The sequence below is a fragment of the Mustela nigripes genome, chromosome 7, assembly GCF_022355385.1.
Source record: "Mustela nigripes isolate SB6536 chromosome 7, MUSNIG.SB6536, whole genome shotgun sequence".
NCBI lineage: Eukaryota > Metazoa > Chordata > Mammalia > Carnivora > Mustelidae > Mustela > Mustela nigripes.
The window spans coordinates 113253930-113276106 of NC_081563.1; the positions used below are offsets into that span (position 1 = coordinate 113253930).

The 22177-nt window shown below is 52.9% G+C and overlaps 1 protein-coding gene across 2 annotated transcripts in view; it reads left to right on the forward strand.

Moving 5' to 3' along the window:
• Positions 1-20619, forward strand: part of ANGPT4 (angiopoietin 4) — a 41516-nt gene extending 20897 nt beyond the window's left edge. The window contains exons 2-9 of one of the 2 annotated variants that reach the window (XM_059406703.1): positions 2320-2475; positions 3931-4052; positions 6699-6931; positions 9185-9300; positions 11617-11718; positions 13222-13388; positions 17696-17826; positions 18640-20619. In XM_059406703.1, the coding sequence (XP_059262686.1) occupies positions 2320-2475; positions 3931-4052; positions 6699-6931; positions 9185-9300; positions 11617-11718; positions 13222-13388; positions 17696-17826; positions 18640-18800 (1188 nt within the window). In that variant the 3' untranslated portion in view covers positions 18801-20619. The remainder of the gene's footprint in view (positions 1-2319; positions 2476-3930; positions 4053-6698; positions 6932-9184; positions 9301-11616; positions 11719-13221; positions 13389-17695; positions 17827-18639) is intronic. The other variant, XM_059406704.1, reaches the window with a different exon arrangement.
• The last annotated feature ends 1558 nt before the right edge of the window (positions 20620-22177 follow it).

The window sequence follows — 22177 nt, forward strand, 5'->3', positions numbered from 1 at the left end:
GATATAGACTGATTGATTTGAGAGACTGAGCAGGGAGAGAAGAGAAGCAGACTTCCTGCTGAGTGCAGAGCTTGATGCAGGGGTTGGGGGTGTCTCATGACCCAAGACCACACACTGAGCTGAAACCAAAAGTCAGGTCAGCTGCTCAGCCCGCTGAGCCGCCCAAGCACTCCAGTATGGGTTATACTTTTTTCTGGAACGGGGTAAAGACACAGACCTCATTATATCGTTCCTTATGCTTCTTTGTATGCGGGCCATACACCAAATAATACTGTTAATGTTTTTAGAGGCAAAGGTGGGGATACAGGTGAGAAACTGGAGGCAAGTTGAAGAAGTTTTGCCTTTGAGGGGACCAAGGAAATTGCAGCACAGCTGGAGGGACTGCGGGGTCAAGAATTTGTTCTTAGATGGGAGCGGCTGGGACAGCGGGGCGGGGAGCTGATGGTGCAGGAGATGACTGAGGGGCCCACATGACAAAGACTTGAGAAGCTCCAATGGGCCAGTCTCCCTAGTCCTTGGTCCCTTTTGTGACTGCCTCCCTGGGAGTTCTCACCCTTGAGTGAGCATCAGATTCACCTGCATGGCTGGGCACCACCCCAGAATTTCTGTTTCAGGAGGTCTACGGCGGGAGGTAGAAATCTGCATTTTTAACAAGCTCCCAGGACACTGCCCCAGGGTACCCACTTCGAGAACCACCGCTGTAGTCAATATGGCACGACCCACATGCGCCCCCTCCAGGGTCTGACGTTGCACGTTGCCCTCCTTCAAAAACAGGGGTACGAGGAAGGGACAGGAACAGACTGTTAAGACAGGAGAAGGGAGGGGTGCCCAGGTAGCACAATCCATTAAACTCTGACTGTCAGTTTTGACTCAGATCGTGATGGAACCCCACTTTAAGCCCCATGTCAGGCTCCGCAGTGAGCACAGAATCTCCACTTGAGATGCTCCCTCCCTCTGCCTCTGCCTCTGCCTCTGCCCCCACCCGCTCATGTTCTCTCTCTCTCTCTAAAATAAATAAATCTTTTAAAAAGGAAAAGAAAAAAAAAAAAAAAGAATGGCAAAGGGGAGAAGAGACCAAGGAGGAAACAGCCAGAGTCTACCCCATCACCCTCCCCGCCCAGCCAAGGTCACCACCTCTCCCTGGGGAGCGCTGGTCTTCCCAGGGACCCTGGGAGCTGCCTTGTCTGTCAGACCTCCTGGAAGACTGAGCAAGAGGGCAAGGGAAGGAGCCAGGGCTGAGGTGGGGGGGGTGGTGATGGCTGGAAGCCAGTTTGTGTGCAGAATGGAGAGGGAGTGGAGGAGGGGCACCGGCTCTCTGCCTGTAGGCACAGATCCCTGAGAACACTCTGTTCACCTTTGCAACTTGATCCTGGTCTCATGCCAGACAAGTTTCAACTGCCCTTGGGAAAGAGAGCAGCCCTGTCAAAGATATGAATGTTAGTTCGTGGGATCCCAGAACATCCGAGCTGAGAGAACCATTGGAGACTGTCCGGTTCAGTCTGTCTGGCAGTTGGAGGGGGCCGGAAAATAGAAAGTCCAGCGGGGTGGACAGACCTGCAAACTCTTATAATAGGCATGACACTGGGGGCTATTCTCCGACCCTTGCTGCTCCCCCTTTTCCATCGATTCATTGATCATGTATGTATTGAGTATCCACTAAGCACAAAGGATTGTGCTAGATACAGAGCTAAAGGGGTAAGACCCAGTCTCTGTCTTCATGGAATTAACATTCCAGTGGTAAGACAGACAATAAATATGTAATATAAACTCGAGGAGTGAAAAGAGATAGGAAGAGACCTGAAATGCCATGAGGGAGTGAGCCATTTAGATGGAGGTGGGGAGGAGGGAGTTTCCAGGCAGAGGGAACAGCATGTGCAAAGGCCCTGAGGTAGGTGTCTGCTTGCTGTGTTGGAGGGATATGGCAGATGCCGGTGCATCTGGAGCAGAGTGTGGGAGAGGACTGGGAGAAGAAATCAGAGTGGGAGCAGAAAGCTAGGTCATGGAGGGAAGAATTTGGCTTTTCCTCTAAGATAGGAATCCTGGGAGGGTTTCTTTCTAGCAAAGGAGGAATTTTATTTGACTTAAGTTTAACAAGTTCACTCTGGCTGCTGAGTAGAGGATGGATTGTACATGGGACAAGGATGGAGGCAGAGAAGCCAGGGAGGAAGCTACTGGAATAGTCCAGGTGAGAGGTAATGGTGGCCTGGCCTGACAGGAAGGCCTGTGCTCGTTGCTCTATGTCCTTCATGAAGGCACAGGAAGGGACGGGAGCCTTCCTCCAGTCCCTACACATAACACCAGCCCATGGTCTCCCCACAGCTAGAAAGGTACATCCAGATGAACTTGAGGTCAGAGCTGGCCCAAGTCCAACAGCACATGGTCCAGAACCAGACGGCCACCATGCTGGAGCTAGGCACCAGCCTCTTGAACCAGACCACCGCCCAAACCCGCAAGCTGACTGACGTGGAGGCTCAGGTACGGAGGCCAAGTCTGTGGCATTGGGGGGTGGGGGGAAGGACTGTGGCCAGCCTGGCTGACTTACAGCCTGGACCATCTGGCCTTGACCTCTGTCCCTGGATAAAATCTGGGCCTCCTCTGGGCCTGTAGCACCCTGGGGCCCTTCCCCGATGACCCCCATCACGAACCACTCTGACCACCAGGCAGTGCCCCTGGGGGCGGGCCCTGGGCTTGGGTCTTCTGCCTCTGTGACTCCAGTGACTCGGCGTCTGTGCTGGGCACTGGCATGAGAGAGGGTAGCAGCACTCAGGGGGCTCCGAGAGCTCCAGGGAAAGATGGATTGTGAAGAATTCATTCAACCTCATGGGGCCAGCAGCTCTGAGATGGGAGGCGGTGGGAGCGACAGAAGGGGAGGGAGGGAACAAACGTATAAAGAGGAAGGCGAGTAAAGGAATGGACAAAAGGACTGAATGACAAATAGGCACATGTCTGTTGAAACCCTACTGTGTGCCAGGCACGGCAGGAGGTGCCTGGTTCTAGTTTAGAGCAGTAAATGAAACAGGCATGCATCCCTACCCTCAAGCATCTCCTTTCTAATGACCCCCAGGAGAATGAACATGATAAACCCCCTGTATATGGGAGAGGGTGAGAGTCTCAGGAGAAACCGGCATGGACAGAAGGGAGGGAGTATGTGCTAGGAGTGGTAAGCGGAGGGCCTGCAAGTTTAGGCAGGGAAGGCACCTCCGAGGAGGCAGGATCAGAGCCAGGCTCACCGGGAGGGCCTTCCGGGAACAGGGAGGACAGCATGTGCAAAGGTCCAGCAGCAGGACTGTGCTGGCAAGCTCCAGGAACATCGAGGAGGTCAGTGTAGCTGGAGCAACCAGGGGGAGAGGGTGGGCAAGGGTTCACAGAGCCACTGGGGCAGAGGACATCACAGGACCTGGCAGGCCATGGCGAGCACTGGGACTTTTCCATTACGTGCTGTGGGAGCCACAGGAAGATTCTGAGCAGATGGGCCACATTTTAAAAGGATGCCTGGGGCTGCTCCGCAGAGGAAGGAGTGTAGGGGACAAGGGTGGGGACAGGGAGTCCTTGAGGAGAATGGCACAGGACACAGGGCAAGAGATGACAGAGGCCAAGAGCCGGGTATGGGCCATGGGAGGGGAGTGGAAGCTGGATCTGACAAGATCAGATGGGGTAGGAGGGGGGCTGGTCAAGGGGACTCCTCCTGGAGCCTTAGCATCAGGAAAAATGGAACTGCTGTCAAGAAACAGACCACAAACTCAGCAAGGGCCTGTGAGTGAGTGAAGAAAGGAAGGGATAAATGAACGACTATAGGATCTAACTTCTAGGAGGAAATAGATCAGCACCTTGCTAGAATGGCAGAGCCCCCAGAGAGGGGGGCGGCTGCCAATCAGGGCTCCTGCAGGGTCTGTGTCGTCGCCCCCTTCCCCTTCTTGTTTGCTGGGACAGGTCCTGAACCAGACATCCCGAATGGAGATCCAGCTACTGGAGACCTCACTGTCCACCAACAAGCTGGAGAAACAGCTACTCTTGCAGGGCCACGAGCTCCACAGGCTGCACGGCCGCAACAGGTGGGTGCTAGTGCCCTGGCACCAGGCCAGACCTGGGGGCGAGGGCCAGCCTGGGACCCAAGTCGGCTGGGACTCAGGATGGGGTGGGGCTGGGGGGCACCAGAGCCAGGGCTGGACTGAGGCCGGGGCCAGGGTTGGAAATTGGACTGGGGGCTAGTGCCTGGGCCCCAGGGCTGGAGTCAGAGCTGGGGGCCCGGCTTAGGACTGAAGTGAAGGACCATTTACAGGGGGGTCTCAGGCTGGAGCCAGAGCTGGGGTAAGGACTAAAACCAGGGCTAGAGTCCAGACTCAAGCTGGGAGTGAAGGTGGGCCCTGGGGCAGGGCTGGGGGTCAGACAGGCATCGCTGGGTGGAGACAGGAGACAGACATTTCCCCCGGGAGTTCGGGACACCCTGATTCTTTCTCCATTCTTTCTCCTTTCCTTCTTTGTTCCTTTATTTTATAAATTTTTAACAGTTTTATTGAGCTTCAGTTTAGTTTATATGCTGTGCAATTCACCCTGTAAATTTCTATTTGATTTACTTGCTTGTAAATAAGTAAATCTGATCTTATCCACTAGTTGCCTTTCCCAGAAGCAACCGCATTGCCAGCCTCTTGTCTACACAGGCAGAGAAGAGAGAGTCTCAGCATTTGTAAGCAAATATACTTGAGGGGAACACCCTGCAAATTACAAAGAATAAAAAAGTCATGGGGTACAGATAAGGCAGAGAAATGGACTTCTGAGGCTGATTTCATCTTGGTTTCGAGCTGAGTGGAGAAAAACTGTCAAGGTCAAGGTGTTAGGGGAGGCAAAACCCACGCTCTGAAGCAGCCACCGGCCCGGGTGCAAGGGGAGATGTCATTGTCGCTCACGTGCTGGGTCAAGATCAGGCCATCAGGCCCGCCCAGCTCCCTCTGATCTGTGTGCAGCTAATGATAGTTTGTCCACTTCCTTATTTTTGTGTCCCCACCCCGAGGTGGGGGAGAGGAGGGACTGGGACAGTCTGAATTGTCACCAGGTGCCTAGAAGTCACAGAAGACAGACGATGTCATCAATAAGCACTTGGCCCATGGAGAGAGCTAAAATTCTAGAACCCGAGTGTGCCCCCAACTTTTTCTCTTCCTGCCGCAGAATTCGGGGCTCAGGGGAAATTCCTTGTGCCCTGGCTAGACTCGTTGTTCTTGTCTGGAGAATGGGTCAGCATAACCTCATAAATAGGAGGATGTCTCCCTCCCATCCTATCCCTCGGCCACACACCTGCCCACAGCAGAGGTGACCCCTCTTCCTGGTGTCTTGTCCTCTTCCAGTCATTCAACCAACAATCACTTTTTTGAGCTTTACCACATGGGAGACATTGTTTTGACAAAGTGAACACAGAGACAAAAATCCCTATCCCACAGCAGATATTCTACAAGCTGACATTTGAGGGTTTCCTATGAATATGTAAACAAATACGTGTGCATAGTCCTTTTGTTGCCCTTCTTGAACCCAAATAGAGCGTACCACTCTGCACCTCTATTTTCCAAGTATCCTAAAAACTGTTCCATAATTGCACGACACACTTGTCCATTCTTCTCTCTAATTGTATCATGTTGCACCCTATGGCTGCGCCCACGCTTATATCCCCAGTCCCCAATTTGGGGGATTAAGGTTGCTTCCTGTCTCTTACTCCTGTTCAACACCGAGCCCCTAATTATGTCCCCATATCTCCTCGCACACACGCAGGAACAAACCAAGATAAAATGCCAAAAGTGGATTGCTGAGTCAAAAGATTTTTTTTTTTTTGCTTTTTCTAAAACTTTTTTTAAAAATTCATGACAAATATGCTCCATGTTTACTATATCACCAGACCATAAGGACCTATAAAACGAAAGGGAAGGTGGGTTCCCTCCAACTGCCTCCATCTTCTTCCTCCCTGTCCATCGCTCACCTCCAGAACCACCTCATCAGGAGGATGCGCTCAGGCTCCGCTGTGTCCTTCCACGTGTCTTTCCATGCCTTTTCCTATCAGTTCCCCGGTTTCCCTCTCCATTTCCCTGTAGACCTTTTTTCTTTCTCTTGTTTTGTCTTCCCACACGTGGGGCTGCACTAGAGGCACTGATGTGCCGGCGCAGTTCCCTCCGCGCCCTGGGCGTCTTTCCAGTTTCGTGCAGATGCGCTCTGCCTCCTTCCTCTTCGCGGCTCCAGAACATTTCCAGGGACACGGAAAGCAAACAGACTCAGCCAGCTCTGTCTGTTGGACGTCGAAACTGTTTCCTTTTTCTCTAGTATAACTAATCCCCCAAGGGGCACTCTCGCGCCTGCTCCCTGGAGCTTATCTCCTGAGAGCGGACTGCTGGCTCCAAGGGCAGGCATACTGGGGATCTGGTAACCACTGCCCAGATGACTGGCATGTCCCCCCACCCGCACCTCTTTCTTCTATGGATCCCAATCTATCTTCTTCCAGGGCGGGGTATTTCCTCCCCTCCTCACTCTCTGCCCCCGGTGCACTTCTTCCCCTCCATCCCCTCCGCTGTGTAATCCAGGACAGCGCGCTCTGCCTCTCTGGGCCTCCGTGCGGATCTGTTCCGCGGAGTGCCCCCCACCTCAAGCCCCAGAGGCAAGCGCGCGAATGTGGCCGTGTGTGGGGACCCGCGGGATGACCCGCGTGCACCCCCGCCCCGCAGCGCGCTGGAGACGCGGGTGCAGGCCCTGGAGACACAGCAGCAGGCGGAGCTGGCTTCCCTCCGGGGCGAGAAGGAGCGGCTGCGGCGTCTGCTGGGGCGCCAGAGCGGCGCCCTCGCGGGCCTGGAGCGCAGCCTGCGCGCCGCCAGCGGCAACTCCAGTCTCCTGCAGCGGCAGCAGCGGCAGCTGCTGGAATCCGTACAGCGCCTGGTGCGCGTCGTGGCCCAGGGCCCGGGTGAGCGAGCGGGGCGCCTGCGCGGTGTGGGAGGAGGGCAGGAGCGGAGAGGGAGATCCTGCTTACCCTGCCGGCTCGCTTTCGAGGTGGGGGTAAGGGTCGCCCAGAAGCCACTGTGGGGCGGGGAAGGGCCCGGCCCCTCTCCCAGCACCTGTGAAACAGAAATAACCACCAGTAATGATAGTGGTGAGGACGAGTGTGCCAGGAGGAACCAATCCAGACTCTACCTCTTGACTCCGTGAGTGACCTTGGGCAGGCCCCCGTCCCTCTCTTGGCCTCAGTTCCCCATCTGTTTAAAGAAGTGAAGCTAATAAGGATACCACCAGCCCAGACAAGTTTGGGTTCCAGGATCCACATGCTCCATCCTCGCTTGCTCAGACTTGCCCCACCCCTCCCCTGTCCTCAGTTTCCCTCTCTGTAGAATGGAGAGGTTAGACTCACCGTTCCCCCAAAGTCTCCTGTCACCCTGTTGCCCTTGTCCCTAAGCCCAGGAGAGCCAAACAGAAGTGAGGAGGTGACTCTGGCCCTAGCTTCTGAGAAGGGGGAACAATGCCTGGTGCCCCCCACACACACACACACCACCACCAACTCTCACTGACTCCTTCTGATGGAGTCCATTTAGGGTGGCCAAGGCATTGCTGGTTTCAGCTTCACTCAGTCAGCGAAGCCATTACTGAGCATCCACTATGTGCCAGGCCCAATGCCGGGTTCTGGGAATGCAGCAGTGAACAGCCTAGTCTTGCAAAAATACCCACCTGCCCCTCTCTGGGTCTCTAAGTGAAGAAGCAGGAAGTGAATTTTTTCAGTATGTGCCACTATGTGCTAGCTGTGTGTTTGAAATTTCCAAGCCACTGAAGGCCTTGAAAGGCTGTGATGAGGAGAGAGAACATGAACTTGAGGACAGCCAAAAGCCACATGAGGGTTTTGCATCAAGTGGGACTATATTTGGGGAAGCCTAACTGGAACTGGGCAGTGGAGAATGGCATAGGAAGGGGTTTCTAGGATTGCCATAGTGGAGCCTGGGAAGCCTTTAAGTTACAAGGAATCAAGCAATAGTGATGGGTTCCCGGTACGATGGCTGGCAAGGATTTGGGGCCAGAGGATGGCACCAGGAGCTTGTCTAGGTCGGGCAGGCCCTGCTGGGTTAAGAGATTTGAGGCCCCAAGGAAACCACCGGCAGGAGAAGTGGATGCCTTCCAAACCATGCGATATGGAGTGACCCGAACCCATCACTGGCTTGTGCGTAACCCTGGCAGGGAAGCCGCCTAAATGAGTCCCATGTGTGGGGTACTGTAGCTCAGCCCCCGTTGCAGGCCCCGGCCCAAGACCTTTCCCCAAGGCCTCTCCCCACAGCTAGCCCGGTCTCCAGCTGTGACCCAGTGTCTGCTCCCCAGTCTGGAGAGCAGGTTGCTTTGGGCACCTCGCCTCAGGCACACTTTGCCCAAACACCCTGTCCCCCTGCCCCACTGTCACCAAAGAAGGGCATTGTCTATTTGTGCCTCCAGCCCAAGGCTCTAAGGACTCCTTCGTATGACCTAGAGAGAGGGGAGGCTTTGCCTGTGCCCCCAGCTATGCGCCCTTGAGTCAGTAACCTTACTCTTGGGCCTTGGATTCCTGGTCTAAGAAAGGGGGAAAGATCTCCTTGGAGTTCAGACCCCAGTTACCTCTCCTGGAAGTCCTGGAAGACTCTAGAAGCCTGGTCCGTGGCCACCCTGCTTTGAGTCTCATCCCCTCCGGTCCCTGTTCCACACTCTAGCCAGAGCGCTCCTCCTTGGCACAGCCGAGGCTCCTCATCCTGGCTCACAAGGCTGACTTGGCCCCTTGCTGAAACTCAGCCTCGTCTCTCCTTCTTTGGTGACCATGCCTGTGCTGGCTTTGCCCTACTCCCATCAAGTTCATCGGACAGCCAGAGTTCTCTCTGGCCTCAGCTCTGCTCTCATGGGTGGTGGATCTTTTCCTTCCTTGGCCTCCACCACTTCCCATTACTGCACACACCAGGACTGTTCCCACCTTAGAGCCCTTGAACTTGCTGTTACCTCTGCTTGGAACATTTTCCCCTTCTCCTAGGTCACTCCTGCCCTGTATCCACATCCCAGCTCATGGTCACCTCCCCTAAGAAATTTTCCCAGGTCTGACACCTCTCCCTGTGCCTGGCATCTCCCAACCCAGAAGCTGGCAGGAAGTAGTGCCCACCTGGCCCCTTCCCTCTCTCCTTAGCTTACCTCCAATTGCTTCTACTTTGTCCCGTTGCAGCCTCTGTGAGGGCCGCTGAGCACGTGTTCCAGGACTGTGCAGAGATCCAGCGCTTCGGGGCCAATGCCAGCGGCATCTACACCATCCATGTGGCCAATATGACGGAGCCCAGGAAGGTTAGGGGACTCCCTGGGGGCTGAGACTATCCAAGGGTGTTGAGTCAAGGGCGTCCCTGGCAGGCCATCCCCCATCAGCTTCAGGCTTTCTACAACATCTGACCTGTCAGAGAAGGTGGGCGGACCCTACCTTCTGGAGCCCCCATCCAATCAGAGGTCAGAATGTGGGGGTAGAGAAGTTCCCAGAATGCTTTCAGTTGGAAGGGCAGAAAATAGTCTTGTGTTTCTTAAAGTAATGTTAGCTGATTCAGTAAATCAACCCTGAAAATCCAGGGGCTTAACACAAAGAAGTTTCTTTCTTTCTTTTTTTCTTTCTTTCTTTCTTTCTGATTTTATTTATTTGTCAGAGAGAGAGAAAGAACACAAGTGGGGGAGCAGCAGGCAAAGGGAGAAGCAGGCTTCCCCCTAAGCAAGGATCCCAATGCCAGACTCCACCCCAGGACCACCCCAGGACCCTAGGATCAAGACCTGAGCCAAAGGCAGACCAGACACCTAAGCAACTACACCACCCAGGCATCTCAAAAGAAGATTATTTCTAATTTACATATAGCCCAATTGATGCAGGTGTGGGGGCTCTGCTCCATGTGGGAAATTAGGGACCAGGACCAACAGAGACCCCAGTGAATGTTTCCAAGTTTGCCCTGGGCTTTGAGCTCCAGTTAGCAGGTGGATGAGGGGTCAAGGGACCAGGCCCTTGACCTGAAAGACTATGGGGAACAACTAACCAGTCTTTGTTCTTCCTAATTCTGTTTGAATTCCTTTGGATTCCATATTAGTTTGTCTCCAGACTATGTTTACCACTTCATGTATACCTGCTCAACTCTTCTTTTGACACAGAGATCAAGCCCTTAATTTTTAGCTAGAATTTCACGTTTTTGTTTATTTTTATAATTATCTGAATAAAAACAAGGGTTACTAGTTTTCAATTTATAGTACTATAAGATTTCCTTTTAAAATGCAGTTAATCTAAGTATTTAAGTTTGTTTGTTTTTTTTTTTTAAGCGACATGACTTTTTAAGTAAATATTCTACATGAAACTAAGTAAGTTCAGCTATCGTAGAATTCTGGGAGACCCAAGTTCTGGGCTCACACCTCAGCTTTTCTTTTTTTCTTTTCTTTTTTTTTTTTTTTAAGATTTTACTTACTTATTTACAGAGATCACAAGTAGGCAGAGAGACAGGCAGAGAGAGAGAGGGGGAAGCAGGCTCCCCATTGAGCAGAGAGCCCGATGTGGGGCTCGATCCCAGGACCCTGAGACCATGACCTCAGCTGAAGGCAGAGACTTAACCCACTGAGCCACTCAGCGCCCCTCAGCTTTTCTTGTCTCCCTTGCCTTGAGCAAGTCCCTTCTCCTCTCTGGACCTTAATTTCCCTTCTTGCACCTTCTGCTACTTCCACAACAAAAGCAACTGTCTTCTCTCCCTGAGCTGGCCTCTACCTTGTCAGAGCTGCTCCCTCCCCTGGAGGGGCCATTCCCTTTGTCTGCCTGTCAGGCACATGCCAAGGCCCTGTTCTAATGCTATCTCCTCTGAGAAGACTTCCAGGGTTGCCCAGTGACTCCTTAGAAGCTCTCCTTCTAGCTACCCAGATGTTCATAATCCCCATCATGGCCTCCTCCAGACCAAGCCAGCCCTGAGGGTTGATTTATCTCTCACTGAACACTTAACTTATACTGAACTGGCTGGAAAAGGGATATGTGAACAAAGATTGGGCTGAAAGAGAAGATTATGATACAACGGATGGTGAGCCTTTGAGAGAAAGACTTTTTCTGTCTTATCCATACTGGCAACCCTCCTTGTCCTGAATAGAGCTTGGTATGTAGCAGTGCTCAGAAAACATTTGTCTGCTGAACGTAAGAGCAATTCCTGAATCTGCACTGTGGGCCAAGTGCTTTACACCTCTCTGCATTTAATCCTTACAACAACCTCACAATACCAACAAGGGAAAAGCCTCCACTTACTGAGTGCCCAGTACACCCAGGCTCTGTTCTTCAGATGGCTCAGCTTATATAGTTCTTACATCAAGCCCATCTGCAGATGAGAAACTGAGGCACAAAGAGGTTACGGTCTTAATACTTGCATTTTATGAATGAGGAAAGGAAGGCTCTGAGGGGGGCATCACTTGCCTATGACTTTAGAAAAATGATGACGAGAAGTGGGAAATGTGGACCTGGATATTTCTGATGTCCTCAAGCACCAGGCTCACTTGTTGTTCTGTGAGAATGTCAGCCAGATCAAAAATGGGCTGGCCCAGACCTGTCTCTGACACTCCCAGGGGCTTCCGAATCCCTACCAACCACCACCCAACTCCTTCCAGGTGTTCTGTGACATGGAGGCCAATGGAGGCGGGTGGACTCTCATCCAGCGCCGTGAGAATGGCAGCGTGAATTTCCAGCGGAACTGGAGAGATTACAAACAGGTAACACTACTACCCTGGGAAGGGGCTTCTCCACCCTGAAGCCTGGTGGAGATGGATCGGAGGCAGGGCACTGGTTTACCCTCAGCCTTTCCCAGAAAGAAAAAAAAAAAAAAAAAAAAAAAAAAAAAAAAAAAAAAAAAAAAAAAACAGAAACCCACCTAAGACCAATTACCCTCAAACAAATTTTCCCAGTGCACATTCGCTGTCAGGGACCCTGTCATTGAAAATCAGACCTTCTTTTTGCAAGTTCTAAGACAGACCCTAAGAATAAAAGTTTAACTTTATTTCTTTATTTGTGGAAAGATCATATATACATGTTGCTTAGAAATTTTTTTTTAAGAATACAAAAAAAATGGAACAGAAGAAAATAATCTCCCCTGCCCACCCCGGCTGCGTTGCTTAAGTCAATGTCCTTGTCTTCGCACATACTAATATCATTACATCTGCAAGAGAGATTCTTAACATGGAATTGTTGGTTCAAAAAGACCCCATGCATTTTACAAGATGAGGCATAGTGCTAGATTGTCTTCCAATTTTTTAATTAAATTTTGAATAAAGGACCTTTGGCAAGCTGACTTAAAAGCTCTTAAAGTTTCCACAAGCAAAAGAAATAGAAAAGGATACGTGGAAATGCAACAGTGTCATTAGTTGTGTCTGCTTACTGTTCATTTGATAAATACTTAAAAAAGAAATACCAAATTAAGATAGGAGTGTTCTTGAGCCAGTTGGGTTTTAAACAATTATTGAAAGGACAAAAAGGAATAAGTGCGCAGACACAGAAACACACAAGGGCAATGATTATTAATCATTAGGCTGATCAGCAGCGATGCATGACTGAAATGGGGAGTGGGGCTTAGGTGTGTCCCTGTCCTTGGTGCTGAATTGTGGCTCTGTCCAGGGCATTGGTTTCTCCTCGCTCAGGGACACTGGTAACTCCTAACATGCTTAGCTTTGTATTTCTATGTTGCTGAAATTTTGTAGCAGCTGCCATGTCACTAAACAAAGTTTTCTCTACATTGTATGCAGCTGATTAAAATCTTTAAATTTTTGCCGCTAAAGGCACAGATCTTAGGTGTAAGTTATTTAGTGGATTTTTACATACGTATTCACCAATGTGACCACCAGTCAAATTTAGGTATACAACACTCCTGGCACCACGGAAGCCCTCCCTGTGCTCCCCTCTGCCTCTGTGCATCCCGGTCAAGAAGCTATTCTGACTTCTATCACCACAGATTCATTTTGTTTGTTCTCAAACTCTGTAGAAATGTGATTTCAATTATTTTGAACAGAAATTTACATTTACAAAAATCTTAGTCTTTTTGCTCCAGGAGGTGGGGAACTCCCATCCCTAGGCCTGCCCACACTGTACTTTATGGACTTGATCATCAGGCAAAGTGGTTTTGGATTAAGTGGCTCTGGAGCCTGGCCCAGCCCAACTCCTTAGCCAGCGGGGCAGCCTCCCATCACAGCACGAAACCCACCCCTACCCTTCCCTCTCCGTAGGGCTTCGGTGACCTGGCGGGGGAGCACTGGCTGGGCAATGAGGTGGTGCACCAGCTCACCAGCAGGACAGCCTATTCTCTGCGCGTGGAGCTGCAAGACTGGGAGGGCAACGAGGCCTATGCCCAGTATGAGCATTTCCAGCTGGGCAGTGAGGGGCAGTTGTACAGGTGGGCTTGGGGCCCAGGCTGGTGGGCGGGCCAGGGTCCTGGGCTAGTGGCTGTAGAGTCTGCACTATGGGTCAGTCCCTGGGCGTCTCCTGTTTCTACCATCTGTCCCCCATTTGGGCACACGTCACGGGTTCTGGAGGCGGCTGGTTAACACTCAACACCTCCTAGCCACTGGGCGGGGTGGAGAGCATGTCGCTGACGTTGCCGGCCTAGGAGCAGGAAAGGGCCTTCTAAGGTCAGTCATCCCGAGTCAGCCATATTACTGAGGCCCAGAGCAGGGAGTCCAGGCTATCCATGCTGTGGGGTGAGGTGGAAAGGGAAGGGAATCAGGGGACCTGAGCTTATTCTGGCTCTGTTTCAGCTCACTTTGTGAAATTGAGCAAGTCAATGTTCTGGCTTCTCTGTACCTCTGCTTGTTAACTGTAGGATGGGCTTAAATAAGTATAATGTAAAACCAGCAAGGTCTCCCACACCTCCCTTGGCTTGGTTCTTAGCTCTGTTTAGGAAAAGAAAAGAGCATTTATTGAGCACCTACTGTGTTCCCAAAGCATATTATTCCATTTAGTCTTTCTACAACACTCTGAGGTAATCATTGCTGTACTTGCTCTAGGGAGTTGGGAGCAGGCACAGAGCTTAAGTCCTCTGCCCAAAGTTACAAGTTACGTAGAGCTAGGACTTGAACTCAGATCTCACTGCTACCAAAACTCGGGGTGTTTCCACTACGTGATGTTGCCTCTTTGAGAAACTCAAAGTTCTCTTTGAACAGGAGAGGATTGAAATCATAGACTCACACTCATGGGTCTGCAAAGGACCTCACGGTGTCATCTGGGTCTTCCCATGATGCTAGAATCTCCTCCACAGCCATAGTCATCAGCCAGCCAGGAATCCCTCCACTGACAGGAAGGTCACTTCCTCCAAAGGAATCTCTGGAGGCTCTCTGTCCTCCTACACTTTACGTCTAATTCCAACTTGGGAGCTTTTCAATGAGTGCCCTGCCCTTCTCTGGTCTTTTAAAATGCTCCCGGATTCTCCAGCTACATTGTCCTGGCATCCTCTTTATGGGGACCCACCTCAATCTGATAATAGTCCTCCTTAAACTGCAAGTTTCAGAGCTGAATGGACCATGCCCTGGGTTTGGGCTAGGCAGGGCAAAGCTGGATGCCCCTGTACTCCTCAAGGTGACCAATGAGTCACCACAACACCCTGCTGACTCCCCTTTAAGCCACCAAAGCCAAGGTTTAAGTCCTGACTCCCTGAGCAACCTTAGCGACCTCCCTGAGCATCCCCAAAGGACTACCTCCACCTTCTCATCTGTAAAATGGGTGCCCTGCATACATCTGCTTCATTCAACATGTTATGAAGCTCAAATGAGATACTGCCCATAGAGCATTAACACAGTGCCTGGCACTTAGTAAGTGCTCAGCAAATAATGTTGTAATTGCTGTCCCCAAGGCAGCCTTAACACACTCAGCAGGCCTGCTCTGTGTGAGTTCACTGCTGTTCTCATCCCCAGTGCCTACTTCACAGTCCAGTGTGTCCTGTGTGTCTGGGGGTGAGCAGGTCCACAGGCAGTCCCACACTCCCAGGAAGACAGTAGCTGCCTATGGGGATACTGCAAGGGCACAGAAATGCTCATGCAAACAGGGAGGACTCCTAGGAGGAGGTAAGGCCTATAAATGGTAGGTATCCTCCAGACAAAGAGAGACAAGGAAGGGCATCTCAGGCAGAGGGGATAAGTTACATCCAACTGGTGACAGATACCCCAAACCTGAGCAAGTCTCTATCAAGATCATAAGGGAGAATCCCCCACTCATTCAGGAAAAGCTTGGGAGCCGGGGCAGGGGGTGGGGGGCAGAGGAGGTAGAGATCCTAGAAGACACAAACCTGGAAACTGCCAGAGTAGAGCCAAGGAGATGGTGACAGAACAGAGGCCGGCCTCCGTGCCCCCACCATAGAGTCAGCTGGCTGGTGAGATGGGGAGCATCCCCTGCAGGGAAGCCGATTCAGCCCTGGGGCCTGGGGGTCAGGGGCAGGAGGGGTGCCTCTAGGTATCAGACACAATAATGGGGGCCTTCTGGAGCCTGGCTGAAGCACACGCATTAGCCCGCAAGAGGAAGTGGCCCACAGAGCAAGGGAGAAGAGGCACGGACAGGCACGCACACACACAGATGCCAGGTGTGTGCCCCCTAGAGGTGCCCACACAGCCAGATTTGCTTACAAAGGCAGGATCCACATAGAAACCCACACAGAGGTACCCAGGGGCATGCAGAGACATACATGCCCATGTGGAGGGTGATGGGAGGGTGCACTGGGCCTACAGAGTGCCCGGGCTATAAGCGCACAGCTACACAAACAGACATACACACCATCAGACATAGAGACAGATTCCAGGGCACACTCCGGGACCCACCATAGCTCTTGCTGCACAAACGTCAAACACACACACACACACACACACACGCAGGCATGAAGAGCTGTACACAAATGCTCACACCAGTAGACACACAGACCCCACCCACAGATCCACAGACACGTGGAAACATACCTTGTGTGTCTAATAACTTGGGAATACCCAGAGACTTGTGTATTTGAAGTCCCTGGGCTTGAGCTGTGAACATGTTCAAAGTGCCTCTGAACGATGGGTCACATGGGGGTTCCTGGTCCCCGACTTAAGATTTTTCCAAAGGTTACAAGATTCCCCATGCTAGTTCCCACAGAAGAAGGGAAGAGAGGCAGAGCCCAAGCTGAGGACTTGGAGACATTTAGGGAGGCCAGTGCTGCTGGAATGATCTCGTGAGACCATTGGCTTTGTCCAGCCATGATTCCACGCACCTCGGACTGAAAGGGACCCCCAAACCTCAGCCTGAGCTCCAAGACTGACCTTGAACTGACATCACTGAAACATCAAGGGGAGCCTCTAATGGCCACGGAGAGAAGCCAGGCCAACCTGCCATCCCCACCCGTGGGAGCTCTTGGCCAGATGGGTCCCTTTACAGGGAGGTTGCGACACCAATCCCATAAGTCCCGGGCTACATGTTTAAGGGCACAGTTAGGGTTTCCCAGTTGGGGCACCTGGACCCTAACGGCCATGCCACTGCGACTCTACAGACAGGCAGAGCCCACGGTGGGAGGAGCAGGGACTGAGCCAGTCCCCACACCCAGGTCCCACGTTCTCTCTTGATCCCACCAGTGGCATCTCCCAGGCCCTGCCCTGAGGGAACCAGAGCTGCCCCGAGCTGCTCTGGCTGCATCTGGTGTCCATTTTTCTCCACCCTTAGGATGCTCAACCCCCAGGGCTGCAAGCACCCAATACCCTCTCCCATCAGGTTGAACAAGAGCCCATGGTGGCTGTGTGTCCCGAGTGGGACCACAGGGACAATGGCTAACAAGCACTAACGTGCAGTTCTGCCCTCCTCAACCCCGGGGGCCTTGGATCACAATAACATGATGAAGTTGTCACGGGTAACAGGACTATCGTTACCATTTCACAGAAGGAGAAACTGCAGCTGACAGGCAACACAGTCTGCCCACGGTCATACCATTGGCGAGTGGCAGAGCTGGGATTCGAATCCAGGCATTCTATCCCCAGAGTCCATGGTTGTAATTGCCACACAGCCTTGGCCATGCCCACCAGGGTCTCATAGCCTGGCAGAGAAAGAGAAACCACAAACTGGCTGCAGATGTGCAAGTCACAGGGCTGGGGATGCTGCAGATCCATGTGGGCTGGTGTGGTCAGGGAAGGCTTCCTGGAGGTGGCAGGCTGGGGTTGCAGGGTGGTCAGCTGGGGAGCAAAATGCACACAGCTCTCCAGACAGGCCACCCTAGGCGGGGACCTGGTTTTCACTGTCTTTCATTCCGAGGCCTAGGGCAGTCTCCCTTGGTTCTTGGGATCTCTGTTTCTTCATCTGTAAGATGGAAATAAGAGGGTGTTGTGAGGATGCCAGGAGCAGGAGCTAAACCACAGAATGCCTAGCACATAGAAGGTGTTCAAAAAAATGTTGGGCATTGCTCTCATTATTAGTATTATTATTTTGATCCTTTTCACTCCTGTCCAAGACTCAGGGTCAGTGAGATGGGGGAGGCCTGGCACACAGAGGGTGCTCTGTCCCTGGGAGGCAGCAGGCAGGGAGGGCAATCCAGGGGCCCGGACAGCCCAAGCAGCCTAGACTGGGGCTCCCCCTCCCAGAATAACTGGAGGGGGAGCCCCAGTCTCAGCAAAGCCTCTTGGGCAGGGGGAGACCTTTTTTAACCAGTCCTGACCTAACTCTGGACCCCATCTCCCATCACCACCTCCGGGTGGCCTCCAGGCTTTCTCTGAGCGGGTACAGCGGGTCAGCAGGGCGCCAGAGCAGCCTGGTCTTGCAGGGCACCAACTTCAGCACCCGTGATGCAGACAATGACAACTGCCTCTGCAAGTGTGCCCAGATGCTATCTGGAGGTGGGTGCGGGGGGCTGAAGCCCCATGTGTCCCCAAGTTCACCTGGCGGGACACCCCTATTACCTCCCATCCAGGTCCTGGGTGGCCAGGTGTTGTCGGGAAAAGTGTGCAGGTGGGGGTACCCCACCTGCATGCTGGCCTGGCCACACTCCTCCATCCCTTCCCCTACCAAGTCCTTGAGGTTCCCTTGGGGTTTCCCCTCATTCTACAGGCACCACGGATCTTCCTCTGAGCCTGGGCTAGGGGAACACTGAGGATGGGGTATGATGCCTGATCAGTCCCAGCCCCAAGCCTAAGAATCTGCTTCCCAGGCCGAGCAGGACCAGGATGGGGAGATCTGGGCAGGGGAATAAGGGGCACCTCTCCACCAATCCTGGTTCCAGTGGTGTTCCTTGGGAAGGACAGAGGTCAGAGAGAGGAACAGCAGGACATAGAGACATGGAGCAGTGGACACAGAGAGCTCTGTGGGGATAGAAGTCCAGAGGGGGAGATAGAGAAAGACAGATGGACACGGTATGTGAGAGACAGACCAGGAAAGGCAAGGAAACGCAGACCAAAGAGAGAGACAGAGACATCAGACAGAGCCCCAAAGAGATACTTGTCACAAGCTGTGGGCTATCGAGGTGCTGCCTTCAGTGGCTGCAGGCTGAGCAGAGGGTCTGGGAGTCTCCCTGCTGCCCCCATGCCCTTGACACTCGGCCCCATCCCCTGAGAGCTGGCTTCCCAGAGGAGGCAGCAGCCCTGATGAGTCCCTGGGGTGGGGGACTGCCCTCTGCCCACTGGCTGGCCCCCACCTCCCTCTCCCTCCCCCAGGATGGTGGTTTGACGCCTGCGGCCTCTCGAATCTCAACGGCATCTACTACCCAGCTCGCCACCACGTGCGCAAGCTCAACGGCATTCGCTGGCACTACTTCCAGGGCCCCAGCTACTCGCTGCGGGCCACTCGCATGATGCTGCGCCCCGTGGGCATCTGAGAAGCAGATGCGCCTGGAGGTTGGACCCAGAGGAAGAGACGGGACTGGGCATCTCCTGGGAAAGCTGGACTCCAAACATGGGACAGAGCGCTGGGCGTTGTCCTGGGTCCCCTGTGTCCCCAGGGGGGACAAGCCCAGCGCTCCTTGCCCAAAGTCAGAGGGTTCACAGCCTCCCTGTTCCCCTCCAGTTGAGAAATGGTGGGTCATGGGGAGATCCTGCCTCTATAGTGCCCCTCTGTCCTCTTCCTTTCTGTCTCCTACACGGGTCCCCTGCCAGCTTGAGGGTCACAACACACTGAATGAGCTGAGAACAGAATTCTTTTAGGTGTTCGAAGAAATACATGACTAACAGTCCACTCCTCCGAGGCCTCAGCATCTGGAGCCCTGACCTGGTCTCTTGGAGGCGTCAGAAGATCTAACAAGGATTTCTTTACCCCCAGCATGTCCTAGAATATGTTCTGGAGAGAAATATAACTCAGGCTCCCCTCAAAAATTACCTATGGTCAAGTGAGGGAAGGAAACACCTGGTTAAATCAATATGAACAGGCATTCTTAGTTGCAGGACATGTCAGAGACTTTAGAGAGGTCATATGTCTTTGTTTAAAGTGGGCAGCTTTCTCCAAGTGTCCTTATTTGAAAACAGGTCCTCTTTATCCCAGAACATCTAAGATGCCCTTGGAAAAAGTTGGTCAAGTGTGACCAGAAGGAGCCGCTTCTCCCCACCCCCATCTGCACTCACCCTTTCTAACTACAAGAGACAGAGTGACGATCTCAAACAGCCTCTAAAAACAACTGGAAGAAGCTTTGGTTTAAAGAAGACACATGCCACCCCTGAAGAAGGGTCTAGAACTAAGTTTCTAGTCTGTGCTTTGGGCTGGGGTCCTGCTAGGTTCCTTCTGGCCCTAAGAAGCCAGATCTCTGCCTGGAGGCTACCCTGCGATCCTAGCTCACCTCAGCTCAAGTTCAGGAACTGTTAGGGACTATCCACTCTGCCTTGGGCAGGACGCCAGTCTTCATGTCCAGAACCTTCCAGCCTCCAAGCCAGGACCCTAGCCCTCTCCTCCCACCTGATCCAACAGTCATGCTACAGCTGGGGGTTCGAGGGAGGTAGGTGTGGGGTGCAGAGCCGGCCTTGGCCTGGGTCTGGAAGATCAGGGGCTCCCCATGAGCTTCCATCAGAGGACAGGGTCAGAGAAGGGCCACAGCCACTCTGCCACCTACTCCCATCACGGTCACCCTCCTCAGGCCTGATGAGACCAGCACTGCCCTGCCGTCCTCAGCCAACACCTAGACCAGCCGAGATCATCCTGCTTTCCCACTAGGGTACGCCTCTGCCTTCGGGAGGGTTTCTCCTGGATAAGGCTGGAGTGGTGGAAATGGGTCCCACCTGTCCTTGAGTCTCACCTCAGACAGTCCCCCAAGCAAAGCCAACAGAGATTAACGCTGATCTCTTTGAAAAAAACAAAGAGGTGGTTGCCAATGGTGGCCTTGCGGGCATGAGGGGGAAAGTACCAAAGGGCAGGGCGCTGCCCAGAAGGCCCACGTGGCCTCGCACACCATTTGCTAGCCAGGCTTTTATTTAGCGTCTACTGTGTGCCCGGTCGTGCTGTGGGTGGGGCTCTGGAATTGGACAGACCTGCTCCAGCTCCTCGACTTGAGGCCCATGGCTCAGCCTCTCAAGGCCTCAGTTGCCTTGTCTGTGAAATGGAAATGATGCTCCCTCCTGGCTGGGCCATGGCAGGAGGCGATGAAACTGTGTATGTCAGCTTTGTAACAGGGCTCGGCACAAGCAGGTGCCTAATAAAGTTTAGTTCCCAAAGAGGAAAGTGGGGTGAGGAAATTCACCCCTAAGTGCATGCCCCCCTTCTTCCAAACCCAAGTAAGGTGAGCATTTGTTTTTGAATCCGTGGCACTTATGTTTGCATTTATGTATGGGCCAGTTGTGTGCTGGAGAGGAGATGAAGGCAGAGCTGGGAGCCCCAGAGACAGACCCCTCTGGATGGGCTGAGTCCCAAATCCTGGTCTGTGCTCATTTTCTACAAAAGGCTGAGAAGCTGATTTGGGTTATCCTCAGATGCCTGTTGTTAAACATTCATGCTTCCTTCCTACCTTCCTTCCTCCTCCATGCCAGGACTTTCTAGCCCAGGAGATAGAAAGGAACTGGTCCTAAGGAACGGATTGACTCACATACCAGGAAGTCCAGGGGTGGGCACAGGCACGGTTAGATCCAGGGGCTCAACTCATACCTGTCTTCACCTATCAGCCCTGCATCCAACATGTTGACTTTACTCTCCTGAGAGGTGGCTCCGGCAGCCCTAGGCTCACATCCTCCGAGGTGAGCATCCCTAAGGCAGAGAGTTCTGCCTTAGCATCCCTAAGGCAGAGAGTTCCCCTTTCCCAGTAATTCTGGCAAAGGCATGATTTTCTCCAGCTGGGACTGGTCCTCCTGTGCCCATCTCTGCATTTATCACTGGGCATCTGATTGACCAGACCTGGGCCACCTGATCATGCCTGGAACAGGGCTGGGGTTAATCCCACCCAAGTCACACGGACTAGCAGTTTGCAGGCACTATTTCCAGGCTGACAATCACTTTTCCTCCTTCCATCTCTCTGCCTCCCCTTTCCCTTCTCTCCATCTCTGCACCCTCTCCCATCCTCCTCGCCCCCAAGCTTCTGCTCATCCCAGGGTTGCCCCAAACTATCAAGGACACAGCTGTGGCCTGTCTAGGGATGTCAGACTCTGGTTTGCTGTCCTGGCTGTGTCCCTGAAACAGAGTCCCTCTCCCGCCCTGAGCCAATGTTTCCCATCCGTGCAATTAGGACAGAGCAGCTCCTGACCTCTGTAAGCCCCTGACAGTGATGCTGACCCACAGCGGCTGCGGACAAGACCAGTGGAAGGACTCTGGGTGGCACAATGTCCCTGTGGGGGGCATGGTTGGTGTGGCCTTGGCCCTGGCTGGATCTCCTCCGGGCCCCTACATGTAGGACCTGGCTTCTGGGATACATGACTCTGCAGGTTCCTGTGCAGAATCCTTTTCACCTCTCCCTACACCAGCCCAGCAGTCTGCCCAGAGCTCAGAGAGGGAAAGGCTTTCAGCCAAGGTGGCACAGCCAATCACCACCTCCAGTGCACTTGTATCTATGAGCTGCCTCGCTTGTCCAGGCCTCTCTGGGACATCTTGGCACCAACCACAAAAGTTCTGGAGTAGGGTCCCCTCTCCTTATCTCAAGGACTGAAGGAAAATTCTGGAAAGCTCTCCAAGACCAGTCTGCCTTTACCACTGGCACTCGATCACATTGTTCCTAAGGTCTCTGCATGTCCCTAGCAAAAGCAGCTTCCACACTGAGGGAGAGAGTCACTGTGCACACTCCAGAGC